The sequence below is a fragment of the Eleutherodactylus coqui genome, chromosome 7, assembly GCF_035609145.1.
Source record: "Eleutherodactylus coqui strain aEleCoq1 chromosome 7, aEleCoq1.hap1, whole genome shotgun sequence".
NCBI classification, from domain to species: domain Eukaryota; kingdom Metazoa; phylum Chordata; class Amphibia; order Anura; family Eleutherodactylidae; genus Eleutherodactylus; species Eleutherodactylus coqui.
The window spans coordinates 2,682,578-2,703,752 of NC_089843.1; the positions used below are offsets into that span (position 1 = coordinate 2,682,578).

Genomic DNA, 21,175 nt, shown 5'->3' on the forward strand with positions numbered 1-21,175 from the left:
TCCTGGCAGTTCAATTGTAATCTTCACATTGTAGGCAAATGACTAGACTTCAGAACGTAGTACCTCCACAAGGCTCTCATATGTAGTACCTCCACAAGTCTCTCATATGTAGTACCTCCACAAGTCTCTCATATGTAGTACCTCCACAAGTCTCTCATATGTAGTACCTCCACAAGTCTCTCATATGTAGTACCTCCACAAGGCTCTCATATGTAGTACCTCCACAAGGCTCTCATATGTAGTACCTCCACAAGGCTCTCATATGTAGTACCTCCACAAGGCTCTCATATGTAGTACCTCCACAAGGCTCTCATATGTAGTACCTCCACAAGGCTCTCATAAGCTCAAAGACGCGCATGTGTGAACAGAGACTATTATCTTTCAGTACCTCCACCCCGACTTGGAGACGCATGGGTGAGACAATTAAAGGGTGTACCTCTACGCGGGGATTCAGACTTCAGATGGCCGCGTGGGAATATTAGAGGATTAGTTAGTACCTCTGCACTGGCATTAGAAGACAGTTGTTACTTACATATGCTCTCTCTCACTCATGGGGGCTCACTCCATTCACATCCAGCTCACAAGCAGCACGGGATATCTCTCCTGCTCTTCCATCTTCACCCCAGGAAGGTGCCTCCATGTGGCTCTCCGTCAGGTGGAACTCAGGTGGCCGACAAGATGGAAGACCGTTTTCTGCTTTCAAGCACTTACTTTTATAACCTCTCTCATACCACATGACAGACTTGATACATTTACATGCAGGCTGTGATTTTATTAGACATTAACCCCTCAAGTGCTGCAGCTGTGCAACACACACAGGATATGACAGGACAGGTTTGCACAGTGCATCAACATGTATGACACTTCTGGAGGGGCCAGGATGATGATCTGGGTCACTACACATGGTGAGTTGTACTTTTTAATGGTACCATTTGTTGATCCTTATGAATTTTGATTATTTTTATTTTTAACCCTTTCCAATCCAATGTCTGACTTCTGAAGACATTCTGATTGAAGGCTGTACAGCTTCAATGTCGGCAGACGCCTGGCAGAGTATTCTTACTATATATTACTGGCTACTCTGTTGTAGGGGCCTCCAGCATGTCCCATACCACAGTACTGACTCTAGTCAGCAGATGGCGCCATTTATAATGGCAGAAAGAGAAAACCCCCTAGGAAACCCTGACTCCAAAATTGGATTGTAAAGGGTTAAGGTGTGATAGGCTTGTATTGCCATGTTTTTTGTAGTTTTTTCAGTTTAGTTATATATTGTTACTTGGGTCGTTAGGATCGCGGTGATACCAAATGTGCGCTGTTTTTTAGTGTGTTTTCCCCTTACGTGTGGCTCACGTACATGGGCATATTGTGCATGTATTTTCCGTGTATGTTAGGCCTCCATCGTTTAGATCGCTGTGTATTACGCATGGCACATACACTCGTGGGAACGAGCCATAAGGGGTGTGCGCTGGGGTGTTGAGTTTTATTTTTTTGTACTTTTTATATTTGTCTCATTAGGGGGCTTGAGTTCCACCACTTTTGATCATTCTTATAATACACTGCTATACTTCGGTGTAGCAGTGAATTATGAAGCCTATGAAGCTCAGCAGGAGGCGAAGCCTTATAGGCCCCTGTATATGGCAGATCGGGGGGCCATCTTCAAGCCTCTAAGTGCCAGAGCATGGAGGAAGAGGTTCAATGGGGGAGAGAGGAAGCCCCTCCATGAGCTCTTTATATGCCGCGGCCGCAGTGATGACAGCATGTAAAAGGTTAAACAGCAGGGATCTGAGATTCTCCAGCCCCCGCTGTTAGAGCAAGTGCCAGGCTATCATACAAGTGCTGAGCCCTCCCTCCCCGTGACACGAGAAACCTGTGCCAGGCATCCTATGTAGTGTCGTAAAAAAGGCGTATGGGCGATCCTTAAGGGGTTAACATTACCATATGTGATATAGTACATAGAATACGGGTGGAGCAGTACAGCATATCAGTCTTCAGGGCACGCCCGTACTGCACAGCGGGCAGAAAACACGCCGTCATAAGTTGGCGCTATACAAATAACAAGATTTTTTTTCCCCTCAGCCAACCACCGGAGATTTAACCCTCGCTTGTCCTCCACCTTCCAATCCACTGATGAGTCCGTCTCCATCTCCTACGGAACGGGAAGCATAAAGGGTGCGCTGGCCTACGACACGGTGCAGGTAGATGCCCCCTCCCCCATGCCCCCTGCACCTACCCAATGTGGCGCTCTGCCTGGATTTGGGCTTTATTATGAGGTTTATCAGAATTCATACAATTTGGTCTGGAAGGGAAGAGGCCATAAAACTAACTGACATTCGCCAATTAGGATTCCTTCCCGCCGCTTTGGCGCCACCACCAGTCTTACTTACTTGGCGTAGTGATAAGGTGCTCATATACCCACATGATCGTCCCAGCCAATCACTGGCCTGGCATGTACAGCACCAGACTGTGGAGGCCAGGGATTGGATGGGGCTGTCATGTGGGTAGACCCGCGCCTTATTAGTGAGCCAAGTAAGAAAATAATGGCGGGAGTGCCGCAGCTACAGCGCCAGAGCGGGGAGGGGTGTAACGGGAGGGGCGCCGCCCTTTGAAAAATGTTCTCTTCTAAGGGCGCCCACCCACTGGCGTTTTTTTTACCTGCGTTTGCGTTTTTCCTGCACAGGCATAGAGATAACATGTGTTCCTGTCCACTGGCGTTTTTTTTTTGGTCCGTTGCGATTTTTAACATAGGAACTGTCAGTTGCATATGTGTCCTTATTTTTCTCTTAATGCACCCATGAATGTCAATGGAAATTAATGGAAATGGCGCGAAAACGCCGCGAAAAACGCTGCGTTTTTCACGCACGGAAATCGCAAACGCCAGTGGGTGGGCGCCCTTAGTTTGGAGTTCCCCTTTAATTCCGATGATGTGACCCCCATATTACTGCCACATCTGGGGTCCCATGCAGTAATAATGCACAGAGCCCATGGGGATTCTTGGGCCCTAGCAGGGGCCCCTATAGCTGACGGCTGGGAGGGGTCATTGTGTTACTCTGTGTACCAGGTCGGGAGTCTGGCGATCACCAAGCAGGGTCTTCTACTCAGTGAGACGGAGTCCTTCTTCCTCTACTACTCGCACTTTGATGGCATCCTGGGTCTGGGGTACCCCAGCCTCTCAGTGTCCAGAGCCACCCCGGTGTTCGACAACATGTGGAGTGAAGGGTTAATACCGGAGGACGTCTTCTCTGTGTATCTCAGCAGGTGAGGCCAAGAAACCCCCCAATCCATTATAGGGCTGTACACCAAGGTCTGTGACTGTACGACTGCGACTGCTTTGGGGGTCTCTTTGTGGGACTGTTTCTTTTGGGGGGGGGGGGGCTGCTATTTGTGGGACTGTTTTTTTTTGGGGGGGGGGGGGGCTGTTTGGGGGGGGCTGCTATTTGTGGGACTGTTTTGGAGGGGGGGGGGCTGCTATCTGTGGGACTGTTTGGGGGCAGGCTGCTCTTTGTGGGACTGTTTTGGGGGCAGGCTGCTCTTTGTGGGACTGTTTTGGGGGGGGGGCTGCTCTTTGTGGGACTGTTTTGGGGGCAGGCTGCTCTTTGTGGGACTGTTTTGGGGGCAGGCTGCTCTTTGTGGGACTGTTTTGGGGGGGGGGCTGCTCTTTGTGGGACTGTTTAAGGGGGGGCTGCTCTTTGTGGGACTGTTTAAGGGGGGGCTGCTCTTTGTGGGACTGTTTTGGGGGGGCTGCTCTTTGTGGGACTGTTTGGGGGTAGGCTGCTCTTTGTGGGACTGTTTGGGGGTAGGCTGCTCTTTGTGGGACTGTTTGGGGGTAGGCTGCTCTTTGTGGGACTGTTTGGGGGTAGGCTGCTCTTTGTGGGACTGTTTTGGGGGGGCTGCTCTTTGTGGGACTGTTTGGGGGTAGGCTGCTCTTTGTGGGACTGTTTGGGGGTAGGCTGCTCTTTGTGGGACTGTTTGGGGGGGGTTGCTAATTGTGGGATTGTTTGGGGGGGGGTTGCTATTTGTGGGATTGTTTGGGGGGGCTGCTCTTTGTGGGACTGTTGGGGGGGGCTGCTCTTTGTGGGACTGTTTGGGGGAGCTGCTCTTTGTGGGACTGTTTGGGGGGGCTGCTCTTTGTGGGGCTTTTTTTTGGGTGGGGCTGCTGTTTGTGGGGCTGTTTTTTTTTTGGGGGGGGCTGCTGTTTGTGGGGCTGTTTTTGGGGGGCTGCTCTTTGTGGGACTGTTTGGGGGGGGCTGCTGTTTGTGGGGCTGTTTTTTTGGGGGGGGGCTGCTGTTTGTGGGGCTGTTTTGGGGGGGCTGCTCTTTGTGGGACTGTTTGGGGGGGGGGCTGCTCTTTGTGGGACTGTCTTGGGGGGGGGCTGCTCTTTGTGGGACTGTCTTGGGGGGGGGCTGCTCTTTATGGGACTGTCTTTGGGGGGGGCTGCTCTTTGTGGGACTGTTTGGGGGGGGGGGCTGCTCTTTGTGGGACTGTTTGGGGGGGGGCTGCTCTTTGTGGGACTGTCTTTGGGGGGGGGCTGCTCTTTGTGGGACTGTCTTGCGGGGGGGGGGCTGCTCTTTGTGGGGCTCCTGACTCTTCTCCTGTGTAACTCCCTGGGTGATTGTCTATTTGCCCCCACAGTGGAAGCAGCAGTGTGGTGGTCTTTGGAGGCATCGATGAGTCTCTTTACAGCGGGCCCCTGCGTTGGGTTCCGGTGACACACGAGCGCTTCTGGCAGATCACTATAGACAGGTAGGAGCCATATAGAAGAGACGATCCCACATCCAGGTACCGGACCGCCTTATGACGTAGTGATGATGGGGGTAGTGATACTTGTGGCAGGGATTTTGAGATAAGACTTATTTAGACACTGACATGTCAGATCCCAGCGACTAATGATCTTCTCATCTTGTAGCGTCGCTCTCGGCGATCAGGTCTTCGCGTGTCAAGATGGATGTCAGGCGATCGTAGACACGGGGACCTCAGTTATTGCTGGACACGCGGAGGCCATGAAAGGGATCCAAAAAGCCATTGGAGCAACGGCGGATGTCTATGGCCTGGTAATTATACCGTGATGTCATCATGTCCCATCAGCCGGCAGCTATGATGTCATCATTATAATACTCTGAGGGCGGGGCTCGGGTTCTGGAGATCCCTCTAGGTAGATACTTTGTGTTGTCCGCTGCTCTCCATACTAGAGTCAGCCCATAGAGGAAAGACCAAAAAGATGCATAAGGTATGAACATTGTGTGACCGCTCTCCAGAAACCAAGTGGCCTTGTAGATAGGAGACCTCGCCGGCTTCCCAACCTCTCAGGATTAGATGTCAGATCTGGATGGGGTATATATATATATATAGTAATGACATGGTTCTCGTTTAGTTTGTTCAACGTAGGTTTGGCATAAAAGGAACAACTGTAGTATAAAGTTTGCCGAATCCATTAATTTAACCCTCCGCAGTCCGCAGGAGGAGCCATTAAGTCCACAACTGAGTGAAGCAGGAGGTCCGTTTATATCCACAGACCTGTAATTGTCCAGAAGCGCAGCTTGTCTTTATGTTGTAGCGTCTCCAGACCCCAATCCTAGGGCCCGGGCTCCCCAAGTGTCCGGCCGGGACAACATAGCTCTCAGTTTGTCCACAGCGTCTCTCTGCTTCCAACTGAAGTCTGGTTCTCCCAGACACCCCTCACCTGTCTCCTTACATAGATCGCTGGTTCAGGTGGAAGATGTGGCCCGGAGTAATACTGGACCGATCTACATCACAGAGGCTAACAACCTCTGTCATATATCTTCATTCCAGACCTCTCACCCTGCTACAGTATATATATATACAAATGATCACACATGATAAGCCACAGACATAGTCAGGCTAATTTGCACCTACAACAATACCAGACAAGATGAGCAGATTAAATACTTAATCAGTCCACTGGTAAGAATGTGACAGTTTTGTCATCTCTGATATGGTGTCAGGGGGTCACAGGCCGCTGTGTTATCTCTCCTTCAGACCTGCACATAAGGGAGATGAAACAATCCCTCTGCAGCGCCACCTGTTGGATGGCAGCATTCCTGCAAGTCAATGTATGATTTTTTACCACGTTTGTAAAACAATGATTGGGAATAGTACCCCTTCTGGGGGGTCTCCTTGGGGAGAGATGATACCATCCCCCAACCCACTAACCCCCCAGGTGTCTCCACCCCCCTTCTGGGTAATCTCTTTGGGGAGAGACAATGCCATCCCCCGACCTACTAACCCCCCAGGTGTCTTCACCCCCCAACACCCCCTCGGCGCTCTCCTTAAGGACACCCCTCTTGACCTCCTTCAGACCTTTCATATTCTCCACTGATGCAAGAATGTATCAAAAATGGCCATAAATTTGTACTCCCAAATTCTTCTGTGACTTGAAGTTGCCCCTCCGTATGATAACTCTCATCTGCTCACTGTTGTGTCCGTGACTAGAACAATGCTCCGCCGCGGGTAGTTCAGTCTTTCCCTCTCTACTTGTGTGGCGATGAGATCTCATCCTCGCTCTCAGTTTTTGTCCTGTTTCTCCAACATAAAGCCCCCCAACAGGACATTTACTGCTCCGGATCAGGTACACAACATCAGACATGGAACATGTAATGTCCCCGGGATCTTATAGTCCTTCTGTGTGTTGGGGTTATGTATCCTGTCTGCGGTCCGTACATGTCAGCTGGTCTTACAGCTCCTTACATTACAGGGATCTTATAGTCCTTCTGTGTGTTGGGGGTCCATATCCTGTCCGCGGTCCCTACATGTCAGCAGGTCTTACAGCTCCTTACATTACAGGGATCTTATAGTCCTGCTGTGTGTTGGGGATCTGTATCCTCTCTGCGGTCCGTACATGTCAGCAGGTCTTACAGCTCCTTACATTACAGGGATCTTATAGTCCTGCTGTGTGTTAGGGTTATGTATCCTGTCTGTGGTCCGTACATGTCAGCAGGTCTTACAGCTCCTTACATTACAGGGATCTTATAGTCCTGCTGTGTGTTGGGGTTATGTATCCTGCCGGCGGTCCGTACATGTCAGCAGGTCTTACAGCTCCTTACATTACAGGGATCTTATAGTCCTGCTGTGTGTTGGGGTTATGTATCCTGTCTGCGGTCCGTACATGTCAGCAGGTCTTACAGCTCCTTACATTACAGGGATCTTATAGTCCTGCTGTGTGTTGGGGTTATGTATCCTGTCTGCGGTCCGTACATGTCAGCAGGTCTTACAGCTCCTTACATTACGAGGGTAAGTTCGATCTTCTGTGTCGGAGGACAATGCACTCCTGATTATAAAGTTCCTCATACTTGTAGGTTGCCTGTAACACAGAAGTGGAGGGTCCGGGAATATGGCGGTCAGACAGTCATCCTTGTGTAGGGTGTGATGGAGATTCTTTGCAGTCTTCCTTAGTACCTCTAGCTGTGGATTATAGGTCACTAGTAGAAGTACACGACTGTTTCCTTCCTTCTCTGTGTATTAGAGTAGTCAGATCCTGGGTATCCTGGTGGCTCTGGTGATTCTTGGGTCTCCTGGTGGCTCTGGTAAATCCCAGGTCTCCGGGTGGCTCTGGTGATTCCTGTGTATCCTGGTGATTTCTGGGTCTCCTAGTGGCTTTGGTGATTCCTGGGTCTCCTAGTGGCTTTGGTGATTCCTGGGTATCCTGGTGGCTCTGGTGATTCCTGGGTATCCTTGTGGCTCTGGTGATTTCTGGGTATTCTGGTGGCTCTAGTTATTTCTTGGTCTCCCGGTGGCTCTGGTGATTCTGGGGTCTCCTGGTGGTTCTGGTGATTCCTGGGTCTGCTGGTGGCTCTGGTAAATCCCAGGTCTCCTGGTGGCTCTGGTGATTCCTGGGTATCCTAGTGATTTCTGGGTCTCCTGGTGGCTTTGGTGATTCCTGGGTATCCTGGTGGCTCTGGTGATCTTGGGTCTCCTGGTGGTTATGGTGATTCCTGGGTCTCCTGGTGGCTTTGGTAAATCCTAGGTCTCCTGGTGACTCTGGTGATGTCTGGTTCTCCTAGTGGCTCTGGTGAGTCCTGGGTCTCCTGGTGGCTCTGGTGAATCCTGGGCCTCCTGGTGGCTCTGGTGAGTCCTGAGTCTCCTGGTGGCTCTGGTGAGTCCTGAGTCTCCTGGTGGCTCTGGTGAGTCCTGAGTCTCCTGGTGGCTCTGGTGAGTCCTGGGTCGCCTGGTGGCTCTGGTGATTTCTGGGTATCCTGGTGGCTCTGGTGATTCTTTGGTCTCCTGGTGGTTCTGGTGATTCCTGGGTCTCCTGGTGGCACTGGTGATTCCTGTGTATCCTGGTGATTTCTGGGTCTTCTGGTGGCTTTGGTGATTCCTGGGTATCCTGGTGGCTCTGGTGATCTTGGGTCACCTGGTGGTTATGGTGATTCCTGGGTCTCCTGGTGGCTTTGGTAAATCCTAGGTCTCCTGGTGACTCTGGTGATGTCTGGTTCTCCTAGTGGCTCTGGTGAGTCCTGGGTCTCCTGGTGGCTCTGGTGAATCCTGGGTCTCCTGGTGGCTCTGGTGAGTCCTGAGTCTCCTGGTGGCTCTGGTGAGTCCTGAGTCTCCTGGTGGCTCTGGTGAGTCCTGGGTCGCCTGGTGGCTCTGGTGATTTCTGGGTATCCTGGTGGCTCTGGTGATTCTTTGGTCTCCTGGTGGTTCTGGTGATTCCTGGGTCTCCTGGTGGCACTGGTGATTCCTGTGTATCCTGGTGATTTCTGGGTCTTCTGGTGGCTTTGGTGATTCCTGGGTATCCTGGTGGCTCTGGTGATTCTTGGGTCTCCTGGTGGTTCTGGTGATTCCTGGGTCTCCTGGTGGCTTTGGTAAATCCTAGGTCTCCTGGTGACTCTGGTGATGTCTGGTTCTCCTAGTGGCTCTGGTGAGTCCTGGGTCTCCTGGTGGCTCTGGTGAATCCTGGGTCTCCTGGTGGCTCTCTTGAGTCCTGAGTCTCCTGGTGGCTCTGGTGAGTCCTGGGTCGCCTGGTGGCTCTGGTGATTTCTGGGTATCCTGGTGGCTCTGGTGATTCTTTGGTCTCCTGGTGGTTCTGGTGATTCCTGGGTCTCCTGGTGGCTCTGGTGATTCCTGTGTATCCTGGTGATTTCTGGGTCTTCTGGTGGCTTTGGTGATTCCTGGGTATCCTGGTGGCTCTGGTGATTCTTGGGTCTCCTGGTGGTTCTGGTGATTCCTGGGTCTCCTGGCGATTCTGGTCATTCCTGGGTCTCCTGGTGGCTCTGGTAAATCCTAGGTCTCCTGGTGGCTCTGGTAAATCCTAGGTCTCCTGGTGATTCTGGTGATGTCTGGGTCTCCTAGTGGCTCTGGTAAATCCTGGGTCTCCTGGTGGCTCTGGTGAGTCCTGGATCTCCTGGTGGCTCTGGTGAGTCCTGGATCTCCTGGTGGCTCTGGTGAGTCCTGGGTCTCCTGGTGGCTCTGGTGAGTCCTGGGTCTCCTGGTGGCTCTGGTGAGTCCTGGGTCTCCTGGTGGCTCTGGTAAATCCCAGGTCTCCGGGTGGCTCTGGTGATTCCTGTGTATCCTGGTGATTTCTGGGTCTCCTAGTGGCTTTGGTGATTCCTGGGTCTCCTAGTGGCTTTGGTGATTCCTGGGTATCCTGGTGGCTCTGGTGATTCCTGGGTATCCTTGTGGCTCTGGTGATTTCTGGGTATTCTGGTGGCTCTAGTTATTTCTTGGTCTCCCGGTGGCTCTGGTGATTCTGGGGTCTCCTGGTGGTTCTGGTGATTCCTGGGTCTGCTGGTGGCTCTGGTAAATCCCAGGTCTCCTGGTGGCTCTGGTGATTCCTGGGTATCCTAGTGATTTCTGGGTCTCCTGGTGGCTTTGGTGATTCCTGGGTATCCTGGTGGCTCTGGTGATCTTGGGTCTCCTGGTGGTTATGGTGATTCCTGGGTCTCCTGGTGGCTTTGGTAAATCCTAGGTCTCCTGGTGACTCTGGTGATGTCTGGTTCTCCTAGTGGCTCTGGTGAGTCCTGGGTCTCCTGGTGGCTCTGGTGAATCCTGGGCCTCCTGGTGGCTCTGGTGAGTCCTGAGTCTCCTGGTGGCTCTGGTGAGTCCTGAGTCTCCTGGTGGCTCTGGTGAGTCCTGAGTCTCCTGGTGGCTCTGGTGAGTCCTGGGTCGCCTGGTGGCTCTGGTGATTTCTGGGTATCCTGGTGGCTCTGGTGATTCTTTGGTCTCCTGGTGGTTCTGGTGATTCCTGGGTCTCCTGGTGGCACTGGTGATTCCTGTGTATCCTGGTGATTTCTGGGTCTTCTGGTGGCTTTGGTGATTCCTGGGTATCCTGGTGGCTCTGGTGATCTTGGGTCACCTGGTGGTTATGGTGATTCCTGGGTCTCCTGGTGGCTTTGGTAAATCCTAGGTCTCCTGGTGACTCTGGTGATGTCTGGTTCTCCTAGTGGCTCTGGTGAGTCCTGGGTCTCCTGGTGGCTCTGGTGAATCCTGGGTCTCCTGGTGGCTCTGGTGAGTCCTGAGTCTCCTGGTGGCTCTGGTGAGTCCTGAGTCTCCTGGTGGCTCTGGTGAGTCCTGGGTCGCCTGGTGGCTCTGGTGATTTCTGGGTATCCTGGTGGCTCTGGTGATTCTTTGGTCTCCTGGTGGTTCTGGTGATTCCTGGGTCTCCTGGTGGCACTGGTGATTCCTGTGTATCCTGGTGATTTCTGGGTCTTCTGGTGGCTTTGGTGATTCCTGGGTATCCTGGTGGCTCTGGTGATTCTTGGGTCTCCTGGTGGTTCTGGTGATTCCTGGGTCTCCTGGTGGCTTTGGTAAATCCTAGGTCTCCTGGTGACTCTGGTGATGTCTGGTTCTCCTAGTGGCTCTGGTGAGTCCTGGGTCTCCTGGTGGCTCTGGTGAATCCTGGGTCTCCTGGTGGCTCTCTTGAGTCCTGAGTCTCCTGGTGGCTCAGGTGAGTCCTGGGTCGCCTGGTGGCTCTGGTGATTTCTGGGTATCCTGGTGGCTCTGGTGATTCTTTGGTCTCCTGGTGGTTCTGGTGATTCCTGGGTCTCCTGGTGGCTCTGGTGATTCCTGTGTATCCTGGTGATTTCTGGGTCTTCTGGTGGCTTTGGTGATTCCTGGGTATCCTGGTGGCTCTGGTGATTCTTGGGTCTCCTGGTGGTTCTGGTGATTCCTGGGTCTCCTGGCGATTCTGGTCATTCCTGGGTCTCCTGGTGGCTCTGGTAAATCCTAGGTCTCCTGGTGGCTCTGGTAAATCCTAGGTCTCCTGGTGATTCTGGTGATGTCTGGGTCTCCTAGTGGCTCTGGTAAATCCTGGGTCTCCTGGTGGCTCTGGTGAGTCCTGGATCTCCTGGTGGCTCTGGTGAGTCCTGGATCTCCTGGTGGCTCTGGTGAGTCCTGGGTCTCCTGGTGGCTCTGGTGAGTCCTGGGTCTCCTGGTGGCTCTGGTGAGTCCTGGGTCTCCTGGTGGCTCTGGTGAGTCCTGGGTCTCCTGGTGGCTCTGGTGAGTCCTGGGTCTCCTGGTGGCTCTGGTGATTTCTGGGTATTCTGGTGGCTCTGGTGATTCCTGGGTCTCCTGGTGGCTCTGGTGATTTCTGGATATCGTGGTAGCTCTGGTAAATCCTGGGTATCCTGGTGGCTCTGATCATTTCTGGATATTCTGGTGATTCCTGGGTATCCGGGTGGCTCTGGTGATTCCTGGGTCTACGGGTGGCTCTGGTGATTCCTGGGTCTACGGGTGGCTCTGGTGATTCCTGGGTTTCCTGGTAGCTCTGGTGATTCCTGAGTGTCCTGGTGGCTCTGGTGATTTCTGGGTATCCTGGTGGTTCTGGTGATTTGGTCATCAGTTGAGGTGGGATGGTCGCCTTGATTTATAAATGTCCTGTTAAGATGGTATAGATGTTCCTCTCTGTCTGTTGGGTTGGAGCAGATCCGGTTGTATCTAATGGCCTGGCTGTAGATGATGGACTTCTTGATGTGCTTAGGATGGGAACTGTCCCATGTAAGGTTTTTGGGCCAATCAGCTGGTTTTTGGTAGGTATGTCTGTATTGTATTGATTATGATGTCATCAATGTAGTGCCAGTAGGCTAATGGTTTGCTGGGGCAGGTCCTTAAGGAAAGCACCCAGGAGATACCTAGGGGGTGAGTGGGTCAGGGGATGGCATTGTCTCTCCCCAAGAGAGCACCCAGAAGGGGTGCCATTGCCAATAATTGCTTTAATGGGTGTGAGATTAGTGGCGCTCCAATGTGGGGTGGAGAGAGAGACATTAAAACAAAGGAGTACTGGAAAAGAAATAGGATAGGACTCACCCCAGACGTAACCGGAACCTGCAAAGAAGGTCTCGGTTCGTCTAATGATCCTGGATAGCAGATAATATCATATGTTGGTCCAAATTACTGGTCTGGAGGACATCCCAGGAAGGGAGAGCGTCACAGGGCGGCTCTAGGTAAAAGATACCAGAGAAGGCAGGAAACGATAGGGTACAAGGAAAAAAGCCCTGGTGCTCCAGTAGTTTGGTATGTAGAGAGAACAGAAAGTTTTATTGAAATTGCCATCTTGGAATCCTACCAATTCGAACCTATCTGTATTACTACATGCCAACCAGGATTTTAGGGGTGCCAATAACACTGACACCCCTACGAAGTAAGTTCCTTTCTGTTCTCTCTACATACCAAACTACTGGAGCACCAGGGCTTATTTCCTTCTACCCTATCGTTTCAATAATTGCTTTAAAGACTTTGTAAAAAGCCATACATTGACTTGCAGGAATGCTGCCATCCAACAGGTGGCGCTGCAGAGGGATTGTTTCATTTTCCTTATGTGCAGGTCTGAAGGAGAGATGACACACCGGCCTGTGACCCCCTAACACTAATGTAGAGACCATAAGACACATTCCTTCCCAGTGGACGGATTAAGTATTTACTCTCTGCTCATCTTGTCTGGCTGTGAGCCGCGGTGACATCATGGATGTTTGTAGCCAGCACAAGCTCTGGGTTATCACACTGAGAACAATCACACTTCGCTCTACTGGCGGCACAGAACAAACCTTTTTTTCATATGACCATTGTAGACAGCAGAGGGCAGTGCCAGGATGTGCAGTAGAGGAGGTTGGGGGGACAGCGGAGGGCAGTGCCAGGATGTGCAGTAGAGGAGGTTGGCTGGGACAGCGGAGGGCAGTGCCAGGATGTGCAGTAGAGGAGGTTGGGGGGACAGCGGAGGGCAGTGCCAGGATGTGCAGTAGAGGAGGTTGGCTGGGACAGCGGAGGGCAGTGCCAGGATGTGCAGTAGAGGAGGTTGGGGGGACAGCGGAGGGCAGTGCCAGGATGTGCAGTGAAGGAGGTGGGCAAGGACAGCAGAGGGCAGTGCCAGGATGTGCAGCAGAGGAGGTTGGGGGAACAACAGAGGGCAGTGCCAGGATGTGCAGTAGAGGAGGTTGGCAGGAACAGCAGAGGGCAGTGCCAGGATGTGCAGCAGAGGAGGTTGGCTGGGACAGCGGAGGGCAGTGCCAGGATGTGCAGTAGAGGAGGTTGGCTGGGACAGCAGAGGGCAGTGCCAGGATGTGCAGCAGAGGAGGTTGGGGGGACAACGGGGGGCAGTGCCAGGATATGCAGCAGAGGAGCTTCGGAGGACAACAGAGGGCAGTGCCAGGATGTGTAGTGGAGGAGGTGGGCAGGGACAGCAGAGGGCAGTGCCAGGATGTGCAGCAGAGGAGGTTGGCTGGGACAGTGTAGGGCAGTGCCAGGATGTGCAGTGGAGGAGGTTGGGGGCGACAACGGAGGGCAGTGCCAGGATGTGCAGTAGAGGAGGTTGGCAGGGACAGCAGAGGGCAGTGCCAGGATGTGCAGCAGAGGAGGTTGGCTGGGACAGCGGAGGGCAGTGCCAGGATGTGCAGCAGAGGAGGTTGGGGAGACAACGGAGGGCAATGCCAGGATGTGCAGCAGAGGAGCTTGGGGGGACAACGGAGGGCAGTGCCAGGATGTGCAGCGGTGGAGGTTGGCAGGGACAGCGGAGGGCAGTGCCAGGATGTGCAGTGAAGGAGGTGGGCAAGGACAGCAGAGGGCAGTGCCAGGGTGTGCAGCAGAGGAGGTTGGGGGGACAACGGAGGGCAGTGCCAGGATGTTCAGTAGAGGAGGTTGGCAGGGACAGTGGAGGGCAGTGCCAGGGTGTGCAGCAGAGGAGGTTGGCTGGGACAGCGGAGGGCAGTGCCAGGATGTGCAGTGGAGGAGGTGGGCAGGGACAGCGGAGGGCAGTGCCAGGATGTGCAGTAGAGGAGGTTGGCAGGGACAGCAGAGGGCAGTGCCAGGATGTGCAGCAGAGGAGGATGTAGGTATAGTAGAGGGCAGTGCCAGGATGTGCAGCAGAGGAGGATGGGGGAACAACGAAGGGCAGTGCCAGGATGTGCAGGATAGGAAGTTGGCAGGGACAGTGGAGGGCAGTGCAGCAGAGGAGGTTGGCAGGGAAAGCGGAGGGCAGTGCCAGGATCTGCAGCAGAGGAGGTTGGCAGGGACAGCGGAGGGTAGTGCTAGGATGTGCAGCAGAGGAGGCTGGCAGAGACATTGAAGGGCAGTGCCAGGATGTGCAGCAGAGGAGGTTGGTGGGGACAGCGTAGGGCAGTGCCAGAATGTGCTGCAGAGGAGGTTGGCAGGGACATTGAAGGGCAATGCCAGGATGTGTAGTAGAGGACGTTGGAGGGATAGTAAAGGGCAGTGCCAGGATGTGAAGCAGAGGAGGTTGGCAGAGACATTGAAGGGCAGTGCCAGGATATGCAGCAGAGGAGGTTGGCGGGGACAGCGGAGGGCAGTGCCAGGATGTGCAGTAAAGGAGGGTGGAGGGATAGTGAAGGGCAGTGCCAGGATGTGCAGCAGAGTAGGATGGGGGGACAGCGGAGGGTAGTGCCAGTATGTGCAGTAGAGGAAGGTGGAAGGATAGTGAAGGGCAGTGCCAGGATGTGCAGCAAGGGAAAGGGGGCGCCTCTGCACCTGCTGACAGCAGGACAGAGAAGGAGGCGCCTGTGCACCCGCTGACAGCAGGACGGAGGGGAAGGAGGCGCCTGTGCACCCCCTGATAGCAGGACAGAGAAGGAGGCGCCTGTGCACCCTCTGACAGCAGGACGGAGGGGAAGGAGGCGCCTGTGCACCCGCTGACAGCAGGATGGAGGGGAGGGAGGCGCCTGTGCACCTCCTGACAGCAGGACGGAGGGGAAGGAGGCGCCTGTGCACCCGCTGACTGCAGGACGGAGGGGAAGGAGGCGCCTGTGCACCCGCTGACTGCAGAACGGAGGGGAAGGAGGCGCTTGTGCACCCACTGACCGCAGGACGGAGGGGAAGCAGGCGCCTGTGCACCCCCTGATAGCAGGACAGAGAAGGAGGCGCCTGTGCACCCTCTGACAGCAGGACGGAGGGGAAGGAGGCGCCTGTGCACCCGCTGACAGCAGGATGGAGGGGAGGGAGGCGCCTGTGCACCTCCTGACAGCAGGACGGAGGGGAAGGAGGCGCCTGTGCACCCGCTGACTGCAGGACGGAGGGGAAGGAGGCGCCTGTGCACCCGCTGACTGCAGAACGGAGGGGAAGGAGGCGCTTGTGCACCCACTGACCGCAGGACGGAGGGGAAGCAGGCGCCTGTGCACCCGCTGACTGCAGCGGCCGCTCGCTGCATCTAATCCCGCCCGCCTCTAAATATATATTTTAATGGGGGGCCAAGTCTAAGTTTTGCCGTAGAGCCCCACGATTTGTATGTCCATGAGATGCAGCATATACGTGGCATCAGTCCACGTCTGACAGAGCAGCCTCCATTATTAACCCTGCAGCTGCCGGCTACAATGTAGTAGTATGAGGCCCCCCCCATACCCCAGCTGCCCACCAATACCCCTGTCTTCTGTGTTCTAGTACCACGTGACCTGCAGCGACATCGGCTCCCTGCCGGACCTGACCATAACTATCGGTGGGGCGCAGTACCCGGTGCCGGCAGCGGCTTACATCAGCCAGGTAGGTCGCTCAGCGATGGGGTTGGGTGGAGGTAAAAACTGGTCTCTGCCGTAAAAGACGTTTCTGAAGGTTTCTTTAAAGACTCCAGATTGCTGCAGAAGACGTCGCTGACAGCCTCAAGGTGCCGCTTTCCTGACCCTCCCTAATACACGGGCCGAGAGGCACCAGATTTATCACCGTGGCTGCACTTGTGTTTGCCCGCCTGCTACACCGACTATCCCAACTAGAAGATATATATATACACATGGCTATCGGGGGTCACTAATAAGCCCCTTCAGAAGGCAGATGAGCGATAACCCTGATTAACATCGCATGTGTCACCAGAGATTGCTGTCCGGATTTGAACCCACGACCTCCTGTACTCCCAGCTGTTGCCCAACCTATTGAGCTGCTCAGCCTGCCGGCCCGCTCCCCTGCCGGCCCGCTCCCCTGCCGGCCCGCTCCCCTGCCGGCCCGCTCCCCTGCCGGCCCGCTCCCCTGCCGGCCCGCTCCCCTGCCGCCTCCTGTTCCTTGTCTTGGCTCTGTATTTCCCTGTCTGTGTCTTGTTCCTATTAGTCTCCTATATAAACCTGCCCCTCCATTCTTGCCTGTTTATTGTGCCCTGTGCCTCTACTGAAGTCATGCTCCCGCGTACCTGCTCCTCTACGAGAGATCGTCCATCCCGTGTACCGGGCCCCCGGCTATTCCTCTATGTTACTGCTGTGCGGCAGCGCCATCCCGTGTACCGGGCCCCGGCTATTCCTCTTTGTTACTGCTGTGCGGCAGCGCCATCCCGTGTGCCGGGCCCCGGCTATTCCTCTATGTTACTGCGGTGCGGCAGCGCCATCCCGTGTACCGGGCCCCGGCTATTCCTCTATGTTACTGCTGTGCGGCAGCGCCATCCCGTGTGCCGGGCCCCGGCTATTCCTCTATGTTACTGCGGTGCGGCAGCGCCATCCCGTGTACCGGGCCCCGGCTATTCCTCTATGTTACTGCTGTGCGGCAGCGCCATCCCGTGTGCCGGGCCCCGGCTATTCCTCTATGTTACTGCTGTGCGGCAGCGCCATCCCGTGTGCCGGGCCCCGGCTATTCCTCTATGTTACTGCTGTGCGGCAGCGCCATCCCGTGTGCCGGGCCCCGGCTATTCCTCTATGTTACTGCGGTGCGGCAGCGCCATCCCGTGTACCGGGCCCCGGCTATTCCTCTATGTTACTGCTGTGCGGCAGCGCCATCCCGTGTGCCGGGCCCCGGCTATTCCTCTATGTTACTGCTGTGCGGCAGCGCCATCCCGTGTGCCGGGCCCCGGCTATTCCTCTATGTTACTGCTGTGCGGCAGCGCCATCCCGTGTACTGGGCCCCGGCTATTCCTCTATGTTACTGCTGTGCGGCAGCGCCATCCTGTGTGCCGGGCCCCGGCTGCCTCCTTGACCTCGTTCCCAGCCAGCGGTGGTTACACCAAAGTGACTCCAGCCCTATGTCAGATTGTGACAATTACTCCCGGCCGTGTAACCCCTTAGATGCCACTGTTAATGCTGCCCATGATACCCGAGTGGTGTAAAGAGGCAGAAGGCTGAAGCGATGAGCTGATCACCGGATACTGATGGTTGGGTCCGCCATCTTAGTACCCCTATTAGAAGCAGTTGCTGGGTCACAGCCCGCGTCTCTGGCCGTCACTTACATCTACCCGCTGTCAGCTCCTGGCATACATCGTCGTTATTCTTCACCACACGGACGCCCGCACCCCTTTTTGTTGAGTTTTACAAAACTGTGCCACAAACTTTTACACAAAGAGGCCAAATTGTGTGACTTCTTCTGCCAGGAAACTGTTCTAAGTGGCTGAATACCTCCGCCCCTCCCCCGTAGTGCTTGGTTCACTATATTGGGTATTGCCGACGTCCGACGACCCGCAGAGTAGCGTTATTGTGGGGTTTATAATCCAAAATGGCACCACTCAAAAATACAACTTGTCCTGCACAAACTGATCCTCATACAGACGCACTGATGGAAGAATGCAAAGATGGCGGCTCCGGGACCACCTAGAAAAGGTTGGGTGGGAATTGGAGATGCAAGAAGAAATAAAAGTATAATGGGGACCCCGACTTTCATCTGATGAAACCCTTGAGGGCCACAGCTGCAAAAACACATTTTCCATCCCTGCCCCTCCCCCCACCTGGTTGCCTGTCAGTCTGGAGGTCTTCTCTGTGTGTTCCAGTCACTTGCCTGCAGTGCAGCCCCCTGTCTGATGCTAATCAGCCACCATCTTGATGGTAAGATTTCGTACTTTCAGTTTCACATCAATCCCATGATGAACTAGCATTAGCTGCCTGCTGCGGGGGGGGGGGGGGGGGGGGGGTGATTATCATTACCTTCTGTATTCACCTTAATAAGCTACAGCCCATAAGTATACAGCAGGAGGATGAGCTGTGATCTCCTCTATTACACCTGTGTGATCATCAGTAACTGTCACAGGAGTGTCCGTGTCCCCCTCTAGGAAGTATCTGTGGTAGATCCATGTAACAGCCATGAAACTGACTAGAAACTAAACACCAAACCCAAGTAGATCTGAGCACATAACCCCGGTCAGAATGAGATCACATGACCATCTGAGAGGAAAGAGACTGGGGGTCTCAGATAGAAATAACTAAGTGAGGTAACAGCAGCCAGCTTATATATACTGGGGGCTACCTGCATCACCAATGAATGATTAAATCACCCAAATGGCCCTTCCCCATTAATCCATTCATATGGGAGCCCAGAGCTGACCAGAACATCCGCGGTGAGGCCACACAGCTCCTAGGCTGTCACTAATAGAAGGAATCTGATAATATATTGTCCAACTGTGGGGGCGCCCCGCGTCAGGAGCAAAAGGGCAGCGGAGGCCCCCCATCTCATAGTGCAGACCTGCGATGGACCATGGAAAAAGCTGGAGAACACCAAGAGAATATCTACATGGGCTTCATCGACTACATCAAGGCCTTTGACTGCGTCGACCATAACAAGCTATGGCGCCCCCTACAAGAGCCGGGCGTATTGACACATGTAGTCAGCTGATAAAATCACTTTACACCAATCAAGAGGCCGCTGTGTGAACACAGTATGGGGGCACAGATTGGTTTGGGATCGGCAGAGGCGTCCGACAGGGCTGCATCCTCTCACCATTCTTGTTTAACCTATATACGGAAGTGATCATGGGGAAAATGGACCAAGACGGATGGGATATCGGGGGAAAATAGGAACTGAACACAGGAGACTGCAAGCCATTGTATTCACCAGAGCCATGTATGGAGGTGAGAGCGGGACTGTGGGGGAAGCCGATGGAAGGAGGACTGAGGCACTGGAGCTGCTGATGAAAGCTGTTGTGTATGCCCTTGTAAGGTCTCTGCCCTCCCTTTCTGCTTCTGTCCAGCACTGTAGGGGTTAATCTGTCTCTGCCTCTCAGTTCACCTGTGGGGTTATTAGCCATTGCTCTCCTATTTACGGTGAGGGGATGTTCTTCTTGTTTGCTTTTGGATTGGTATGGTTAGTTCAGCACTAGCCGCCTCACTGGTCATTCTGTCTGCTCGGCCCGCTCGGCCCGCTTACTGAGTTCTGTCCTCTCAGTATATGTCAGTTTGTCTCCGCTCTGTCCTGCATCTGTATGTGTGCCCTCCCTGTCTGTGTTCTGTCTGGTTCCGTGTATCTCCCCTTCAGGGATTGCAGGCCCGAGGTTCCAGCGCAGGGCCGCCTTTATCGAGGCGATCGTTCTGCTTAATAGGCTGGGACTTGTCATCTCCCCTGCAGCCAAGGGTCAGTCTTCCTTCCTGTGTTCTGAGTACTGTCTATGCCTTCCTAATTCTGTCTTTATTCCTGTGTCTGGGTTGGTTCCGGACTCAGGCTCACGGAGGATAAGATGACCGGGCTCAGGCTCACGGAGGATAAGATGACTGGGCTCAGGCTCACGGAGGCTGAGATGAATGGGCTCAGGCTCACGGAGGATAAGATGACCGGGCTCAGGCTCACGGAGGATAAGATGAATGGGCTCAGGCTCACGGAGGATAAGATGACTGGGCTCAGGCTCATGTATTTTGGCTATGTAAAGCTTGGACAGATCAGCGGCAGAAGAAGATCCGTTGCCAAATGACACAATGACTGATACTGTCAGAGCTGATACTGGCATGGAGATCACACAACTGAAAGAAGAAAAATTGAAAACATGGAGGAGGTCGCCTGTAGGGTCGCCTGTAGGGTCACGTGTAGGGTCACGTGTAGGGTCACGTGTAGGGTCACGTGTAGGGTCACGTGTAGGCTCGCGAATGACTGAACAGATAATAACATTTTCATTGGTGATGCTTTTCTCCCAGCGATGGAAGGGTTGCCGCCTGACCTATTTTTGGTGCTTGTGTTTAAGAATCATTGGTTCCTTGAACGTAGATATGATTTTCCTGCGGATGTGATTTGCGCAGGTTTTTCACGCCCCGACAATCATGTGTGCAGCCATGCGATGCGTTCACAAGTGTGATATTGGCTTCTCAGATGGATATCGCCCTCGTGGTCATATGTTCTGCTTCCCCTTGTGAACCTCCCTGCGTGTTGCGTGTGACCCCCGCCGGTCCCGTGTTCTGGAGGTCTATGTCACAAGCGTCCGGTCTCATCACGTATATTTATGGTTTCCCCCCTTATCTTCCAGTTCTCCGGCTCCTGCACCAGCGGCTTCCAGACCACCGCCGGCCCCTGGATTCTTGGCGACATCTTCATCCGGGAGTATTTTGTGGCGTTTGACCGCAGTCATAACAGAATCGGATTCGCCTCAGCTGCGAAGTCCTGAGTTGTATACCTGCATGTATTATCGACCAAGATGGCGTCCGAACCGCAGGCTGTATGTGGAGATTCTGCAATAAACCTTACGTAGCTAGTCCATGCGTCTTCTGTTACTGTGTGGCGGTCGGTCGTACATTGGCGCAAACAGTCCTGACTCTGCAGAGCTGGGTGCTGAGGTTAGAAGAGCAGTAATGGCGACGGGTGAAGCTGAAGGCCGGATGTGCGCGGTGATTGTGAGTCGTGCCCGAGGATCTCAGGTGGACCTTGCCCCAAACAGCGTCCAGACAGCCCGTCATGTGCGAGACGCCGCGCATTATGGCTGCCGCTCTCTTGTAGCGTCGCTGCGAGATACAAAATGTTCGTGTGATGTCACGTGCGAGTCCGATCCACACTGCACTCGGATGACACTTCCCGGCGTGATTTCCGCCTTCGGGTGAGTTTATCCAGCGGTTTCTGCGCGTTCCGAGAT

General features: G+C 54.0%; 1 protein-coding gene across 1 annotated transcript in view; it reads left to right on the plus strand.

Annotated features, from left to right (window-relative positions):
• LOC136572306 (pepsin A-like) overlaps positions 1 to 20,803 on the plus strand; it is a 68,216-nt gene extending 47,413 nt beyond the window's left edge. The window contains exons 4-9 of the mRNA XM_066572779.1: positions 2,077 to 2,195; positions 3,059 to 3,255; positions 4,630 to 4,740; positions 4,904 to 5,048; positions 15,832 to 15,930; positions 20,576 to 20,803. Coding sequence (XP_066428876.1) covers positions 2,077 to 2,195; positions 3,059 to 3,255; positions 4,630 to 4,740; positions 4,904 to 5,048; positions 15,832 to 15,930; positions 20,576 to 20,713 — 809 coding nt within the window. The 3' untranslated portion in view covers positions 20,714 to 20,803. The remainder of the gene's footprint in view (positions 1 to 2,076; positions 2,196 to 3,058; positions 3,256 to 4,629; positions 4,741 to 4,903; positions 5,049 to 15,831; positions 15,931 to 20,575) is intronic.
• Positions 20,804 to 21,175: the final 372 nt, after the last annotated feature.